At 32.4% G+C, this 7961-nt stretch overlaps 1 protein-coding gene across 4 annotated transcripts in view; it reads right to left on the bottom strand.

The window, feature by feature from the left end:
- Nucleotides 1–7961, bottom strand: part of LOC114338024 (transcription factor SUM-1) — a 182735-nt gene continuing 174774 nt past the window's right edge. For all 4 annotated transcript variants that reach the window (XM_050651260.1, XM_050651259.1, XM_050651258.1 and 1 more), the window contains exon 6: nt 1–203. In XM_050651260.1, the coding sequence (XP_050507217.1) occupies nt 97–203 (107 nt within the window). In that variant the 3' untranslated portion in view covers nt 1–96. The remainder of the gene's footprint in view (nt 204–7961) is intronic.

Below are 7961 nucleotides of genomic sequence, written 5' to 3'. Positions count from 1 at the left end.
TATTCTTAAAGTTTATTTATAAATAACTATATATTATGATAGCAACAATGACTATTATAAAATTAACGAATTTAATGTGGTTTAACGAAAGGGGCTTTAAGTACCATGATGATCGCTGTTTTCGTGTTTACTCTTATTGGTAATACTTTGTACGATGAGGTTTAGGCAATCCAGGCTGGATGTACTGGTACCCATGTCACAACCTGCAACAAAATTTACAAATATTAATACAAAACCATATTAAAATAAGAAATAAGTAGTTATTTTAACTAGTTGTGTTAACATTCTCTTTTATAAATAAAAAAAAACTTCAAATCGAGCTGTCACAAAATGAGCTTCTTTCAGACAATCTACGAGATAATTATTGTTCTTGTATTCTGCGCGTCATTTAAACGCATTGTAGCTATTTTGGACGCGTTATTAGCTTTTTATTTTATTTCACAATACACGCGAAATTTTTGACAAGCACTTTGAGATTTAGAAAATCTCAGTATTACAATGTAAAAATGAAGGTGTACACTATTCAGTGATCGCAGCTGTATTACGTGATTTTAAAACGTAAATGATAAATCCTCAATATGTTATTGCCTTTCTCATATAGTACTTACGTTCTTTAACGGCATATATTGCAAGACCTCTAAATTCTAAAGAACCGCTCCGATTTAGAAGAAATTTTGCAAATAAGCTCATCTTGTCCTCCTTTTCTAAAGTTATATGACTACAATGTGTGCTTTTTATTTTTAAGGGGTGAAAACTACTCTTTTTTACCAAAAAATAAAAACAGCCGATATAAGCGTAATTTAAATCTAAATTATGTGTAGGTATGTTAAATAGTATGTTAAATATAGGAATTTTATTGTTTAAATATAGTTAATAACTATTTTTAAACTCTTAAAAAATACCCTCTAAATAAGAATTTGTATAAAACATATTTTGTAAGTAACTTTAAATTAGGTAATGATGTATTTTGTAGTGATTTAAACTTTATTTTATGTTTGCAATTTAGTTTATTAAGTATTTAATATTTTCCACCCTTATAAACTACCCCTACAAAGACATTTATTAGATCATTCACTCACGGTAAAATATTGCAAAACCGGTGAATTTGAAACAACCGCTTGGGTTGACATGAAATTTGGCATTCACATAGCTAATAAGTCAAAGAAAAAAAGTGATATAGTACCGATGTGTGCTTTTGCCCTGGGGGTGAATCTCACCCCTTCTAGTTCTTGGGGGTGAAAAAATATAGGTCCAAAATAAGTCCGGAAATGGATAAACTGGCTAATTTTAAGCAACTTTTGTTCTATAGAGTTTTTTCACTAAGTCAATACTTTTCGAGTTATGTGCGAGTGAATATGTTGATTTTTCAACAAAAGAATCACGTTGTTAGACGGTTTTTCGCAAAAAGTAAGTATTTTATCGAAAAAATATTCCAAGCAGAAATATAGATTATGAAAAATTGAAAAAATCTGTGTATGTATGAAGTTTGGAGACCTAGTAGAACCAGAGTCGTAGCTAAATGAAGTTCCAAGATACGGGGGGCTATTTCTCTTACAATGTGAAGATTTATTGATTGCTCTAAAACCGGTTGAGATATGCAAATGAAATTTGGTGGGTTTCAAGAGGTAGTTATTACGCATTTGTTGACAGACTTACTATTAAGAATTTTATATTCACCATTGGCGCGCATACGGGTACTAGTCTGAATTAAAAAAAAAATAGTACGCCACTGAGGTATTTCAAATTAAAAAGCATTTTTGAGTTACTTATTTAATTTGTGACAAAAAATATATCTTCCCTTTTTTTAATACGATGCGCCTTTTTCATGAAAAAAAAATAAAATATTTATATCAACGCTTAAAAAGTATTCGACATAAGTTTCAATATGGTTTTTTTAACGATAACTTCTGTAATTTTCAAGATATTTCATTGTTCCAAAGCTTATTTTATGGGGAATTGTAAATACTAAAAGTTTTCAAAAGTTGGACTTTCTAGAGGTCTTTGATTTTTAAAGCAGGCGATTCAAAGAGCTTAGAAAACTGCTTCTCACACGTGCAAATTTAAAATATAAATATCTCACTCAGTTTTTATCATAGCGACATTGAAAAAAATGGAAAAGTTTCAGTGTGAAAAATACTACATTTTAGTATTGATATATATATTTTTCAAATTTCTTTTAGTTTTCAAGTAATTTTGAAAAAATGGAAAACATTTATAAAATATCAAAAAAATAATTTAATATTGAATTGAAATTTTTTTCAAACCTAAGCACTTTAAACTGCTTAAAATCTCAGAACACGTAGTCAGTTTATACATAAACCTAATTGTGTATGGACAAATGCTAATTTTTATTTTTGTGGAAAATTCGCCAAATTAAGTAACTATTCTATTGTTTTTTCAACGACATAATCGTTTTGTTTTTGTAATAACTCGGCCATTTTTTATCCAAATTACTTTTATCGTAGCACCTTTTAAAGGTATCAGTAAAATCTTTAAAAGATGTCTTTAAAGTTTTTTTCTAAAAATCTCTATTTTTTGCGTTATTTAATGGTAAAATGTTTGATTCAAGGTTAATTCGAAAAAACCCCGATTTTAAGTAGGCTGTAACTTAGGTTTGTGTTATTACTATAATAATTTAAAGAACACCACTCCATTCATTAATTTAAAAGGTTTCTTTTTGATTGTAATGACTTTTTCGTAAAAATGCATAATTTTAGAGTTATTTTTGAAAATCCACTCAAAAACATGCTTTTTTCAAATCATCAATTTCGATCGTGAATAACTTGCTAAAGTCCCTGAATAACTTGCTAAACTTACCGAAAAAGTCGTATATAAGGTTTTTTACTCAGAATTGAAATATCTATCAATTTCCGAGGTTAGTTTGAGGTTAAATATTTCCACCCCCGAGAAGGGGTGGTACTGTGGTACTCACCCCCAGAGCAAAAGCACACATCGGCACAATATCACTTTTTTTCTTTGACATACTATGTATATGTATGCCAAATTTCAAGTCAATCCAAGTGGTTCTTTAAAATTTACCGCAAAAACAGTCACAAAGAATGTACTAATAGTGATATTTATTTAGTCATTTTAGAGCCATATTGAACCAAAAAATTTATTGAACAATTCTTTGTAAAAGGTAAACATTTTTTTATTAAAATCCCTTTGAGGGCTACATCACAGAACGTTTTTGATTTTCTTACAAAATCATCATCAGTGTTAAAAAATAAAGAGGTTGAATGCTAGCTGAGCCACCAAAGAAATACCAGGGTGAGCACCCTTTAAATGGTATATACATAGTTACGTTATAAATGCATATTTGCTTGAAATTCCATAGGATGGATCAAATTTATAAGGAATTATGCCCTTAGGTAAAGTATGACATTCCCATCACGTGGGATGTAAAGTGAGTTGTTGTGTATCTACATGACGAGAGTTAGATGGCTGCCATCTAAATGCAAATAGTTATGTTATGAATGCAAATATGCATTCATAGCATAGCTATTTAAAGGGTGCTCACCCTGGTATTTCTTTTGCGGCTCAGGCTTAGCTGGCATTCAACCTGTTTTTTTAACACTGATGATGATTTTGTAAGAAAATCGAAAACCTTTTGTGATGTAGGGATAAAGGGATTTTAATAAAAATATTTAAACCTTTTACAAAGGATATTTCAATCAAATTTTTATAATTGATGCTATACAGCCAGCTACAGGAAAAATTCTTTCTTTTCCTTGTGGATTCCATATTAAACCAGTGGCGGATCCAGAATTTTTTTTGGGGCAAGGGTCATGCATCTTGAAGGCGATTTAATTACTTTTCTCTGATGCAAGGTCACTTAGTCTTACCACCCCTAGGATAAGTGGGTTTTCAATTATTTTTTGGATGGGCGTAATTTTTTTTGTTTAGCAGTGTTGGAATTTACTTATGTTGGAATTTACTTAATACTCAACTATAATATATTTTTGTTAAGTGTTAGAAACACGTGGAGTCTTTCTTCATGGGAGGCCCACTTCTTAGAACCATTAGGCCGATACCCTCTTACGTAAAATTGCATAAAAGTATCCCGTTACAAGACATGTGAATGGGAGAACTCTATTTCAGTTCTGTGTTTGATATTTAGTCTGCAAGAATATTTTGTAGAAGAAACACATATCTTAATTTCTTTGTATATTATTGTATTGATAATACGGTTCGGTTAAAATAAATAGTTTGTTTACTTTTATTTGTACCTTTTATTATCTTATATTTCTAATAGGCAGGCTGTCGGTTTTTATTTTTTATGATTATTGAATTGCTGTTTACTTTCGTCTGCCCCCAAGGGGGGATAGCCCCCTTGGATCCGCTACTGTATTAAACCCTCATTTATACTTTTATTTTTCGAAAAAATTGTGTGCACGTCCGGTTCTGGCATTAGCGCGACAATTTTAGCGAAGCGAAGACTTTGTGCCATCATAGCATAGCAGGAAGCTGTTGAATATATTCGAAAATTATGCAGGTTTCTGAAAGACCACCACCTTACACCACCATCATCCCCAATGTATATAAAACACGGCACAAAGCGGCTAAACCTGAGGGGATGAATTCTCATCGTTATGAAAAGTAATTTTACAAACCGTAATTCGCCTTTTGGAAGTGCACGTCAAGAATCCACTTTTCAATGAATATATCTTAGAAAAGATGGCAAATTTCCATTGTGCCGGAAAAAATGTTATAAAGGTAGGTAGGTAACATTTTTTCAGTCTTTTTCAGTCGTCAGCGATGTTTGGCATAAAATATGAATTTTGCGTAATAGTAAAAGTATTTTGTAAAGGTGGATAGAGTCACGAATGTCGACGGGTTGAGAAGAATGGGAAAAGAAAGATATGTTTTGAATACGATTAAAGTTAGAAAACTGGAATATCTGAGACATGTCATGAGGGGCGAGAGTTATAACTTGTTGCAAGTAATAATACAAGGAAGAGTAGGGGAGACCGGGGCTAGTTGTCACAGGGATAAGTTGTCACAATGCCGATTTTTAAGGTTTTACTCATCACCAATTCTGCACAAAATATTGCAGAGATCGGCCAGTAATTATTTCTCTTATTTGTGTAAATGTGTTTTTAGGCTTGTCATATGAAATTTTTAATCTTCAATCATCTCGTGCTGTGAATGAATTTGTGAAACCAAGGTAAAATAAGAAAAATATATTTTAAAGGGTACTGTCAATCCTATAGAGAAAATTGATAGGTTTGATGCTTTTTAGTGCTTCATTTTCCTGCTTTTTGTAGTTTCTGTAGTCGCTTTTGTTGCCCTTATAAATAAGAAAAATAAGATTCTTCTCTTTTTGTAGTTCGTTCTCCTATCGGAGGTTGGCTATCATTACAGCTATCCGTACCTTATTGCCGGCTCCTCTGAAAAGATCTACTGAACTGCAACTATACCACTCTCTTTAGTTTCTCAGCTAGGAAATTCTTCTTGTATCTTTTACCCTTAATTCTATCTTGCATATTTCGCACCTTTGGTAATGTGGCCTAAATAGTCCAGCTTTCTTGTTTTGATGTTCTTTATCACCTCGCAGTCCTGTTTTAGTCTTCTTAACACTTCTGCATTTGTAATTCGTTATATCCATGGTATTTTCAAAATCTTTCTATAGCACATCCCAAATGTTTCCCACTTCTTTATATTGTCTACTATTAGTGTCCAACTACATCGAGAACACGTAGCATCTTAAAGCTCTTATCCTCAGCTCCAGAGGAAGGTATCGATTAACAAACATTTTTTTATTTTTATAAATGCTTTTCTTGCAATTTTAATGACCCTCCTGATTTCTCTTCCTTGGTCATTGTTTTCATTTACCCAGGTTCCTAAATATTTGTAGTTATTCACTCTTTCTACATGTTTTCCCTCGATATCTAGCCTTCCTAGTGTATGTTGCTTAGAAACAATCACGAACTTGGTTTTCTTAACGTTCTTTTGTAGTCCATATTTTATATTGAGGGAGCGTTCAAGTATTACGTAACGCGAGTTTTGACCCCCCTCCCCCCCTACGTAACGCACCTTAATGGGGCATTCACGTATTACGTAACGCAATTTTTGAAGATTTTTAACCCCCCCCCCCAACCTGCGTTACGTAATACTTGAACAGCCCCTGATTTGATGTAATCTATTTACTAATCGTTGAAGTGCTTCTAGACTGTCTGCAGAAATAGCGGTGTCGTCTGCAAATCTTATGTTGTTTAAGATTTTTCCGTTTATTTGATATATTCTGTCCTTCCTCTGATACTGCTTCCTTAAAAATAACTTCGCTGTACAGATTGAATAACAATGGAGACAACACGCAACACTGTCTAACACCTCTTTTGATTTCTATGGTATCCGTTTCGACAATTTATATTTTAACCTTTGCTTTTTGATTCCAGTACAGATTGACAATAATCCGTACATCTCGACTGCCCACATTCTTTTCTTTTAAAAGTTCTATGAGTTTCTGATGTCATACTCTATCAAAAGCCTTTTGATAATCTATAAAGCAGACATAGAGGTCCTGGTTCATATCTAGTCGTCTTTGCGCGAGAACGTTAAAAGCGAATCTCTCTCGTTCCAAGTCCTTCTCTAAATCCAAACTGGGTGTCATCTATATCTTATTCTATTTTTTGTATAGTTTTCCATGTAATATTTTAAGGAATATCTTAAGAGTGTGGCTTATTAAGGAAATTGTTCTGTACTGGGAGCATTCTGTCCCATGTACTGACTTTGGTAGTGTTACAAACGTGGACAGCAACCAATCCTGGGCCTAGATTCCGTGCACTGTAGATATCTACAGTCGCTTTCTGTCGATGGCAATTGTCATGAAAATATTTGAATTTTTAGTTTTAAATCAAATATTTTCTTGTTTTACTAAGTGTCACTTCAGCATCAATTAGAGTATAACCTAGCAAAACTAGAAAATAATTCAATTAAAGCTAAAAATTCAAATATTTTCATGACAATTGACATCGATAGAAGGCGACTGTAGATATCTACAGTGCACGGAATCTAGCCCCTGGGGTATTACCAGAGACATGTTAACCGTAGACAAGGCATACTGAGCAAAAAGTGTAACGCGCGGTAGTCGATATGTGGTCGATGTATCTCTTTTTACCAAGCGATACCGCTCATATGACGGACAAAGATGGCTAGACCACTCAAAATGAATATTGACCAAATGGCGTCCTTGATATCGGCGTTACACCTCGATGCACAGAGCGGCCTATAGCTAGCCTAATCTACATGTTATTATATCTATGGGTATTACTCCTGTTGCATATACCTTCTTGAATATATCTAAAAGTAACTATCTAAAATATATGATCCTCATTTATAATTTCGTAATAAATTTAATTTCCCAATCTAAAATCCGCCTCTGTAAATCCGCATCTTATACACTTAACATGCAACAGATCTTGTAATGATTTGGATTTACACATACGACGATATTTATAACTATTAAAACAGTGTTTTACTGTTTCAATAATGTATTTTTGGAATGCTCATCTCTGACATTTATTTGCTTTTTCAAAATAGCCACCGAAAGATACTTTCGTCATGAAAAGTTTTTGTCCCGGTTTATTTATTACTTTTCAGACAACAGATAATTAAGAGAGCAGTTGCTTTTTTTTAGTTTCTGATCTGTCAATCGGTGACAGTGACAGTTTAAATAATTAACAAATATTTGTAAAGACGATATCGGAACCGTTAATTAGGTGCTGAAAAAGTGTTAGATTATCGAGATGTAGAAAACCAGATTGCGACGATATATATATATATATATATATATATATATATATATATATATATATATATATATATATATATATATATATATATATATAAAAATAAAAATGTATACCATTTTTATTCATTCTCTTAATATACAGGGTGAGTTTTTAGTGCGGGATCGGTCGATAACCCCATTATGGTATAAAATATCGAGAAAAGTTATT

Source organism: Diabrotica virgifera, chromosome 5 (assembly GCF_917563875.1).
Source record: "Diabrotica virgifera virgifera chromosome 5, PGI_DIABVI_V3a".
In the NCBI taxonomy this organism is placed as follows: Eukaryota; Metazoa; Arthropoda; class Insecta; order Coleoptera; family Chrysomelidae; genus Diabrotica; species Diabrotica virgifera.
The sequence above is the reverse complement of the archived record's forward strand: the minus strand, read 5'-3'. Positions and strand labels throughout refer to the sequence as shown.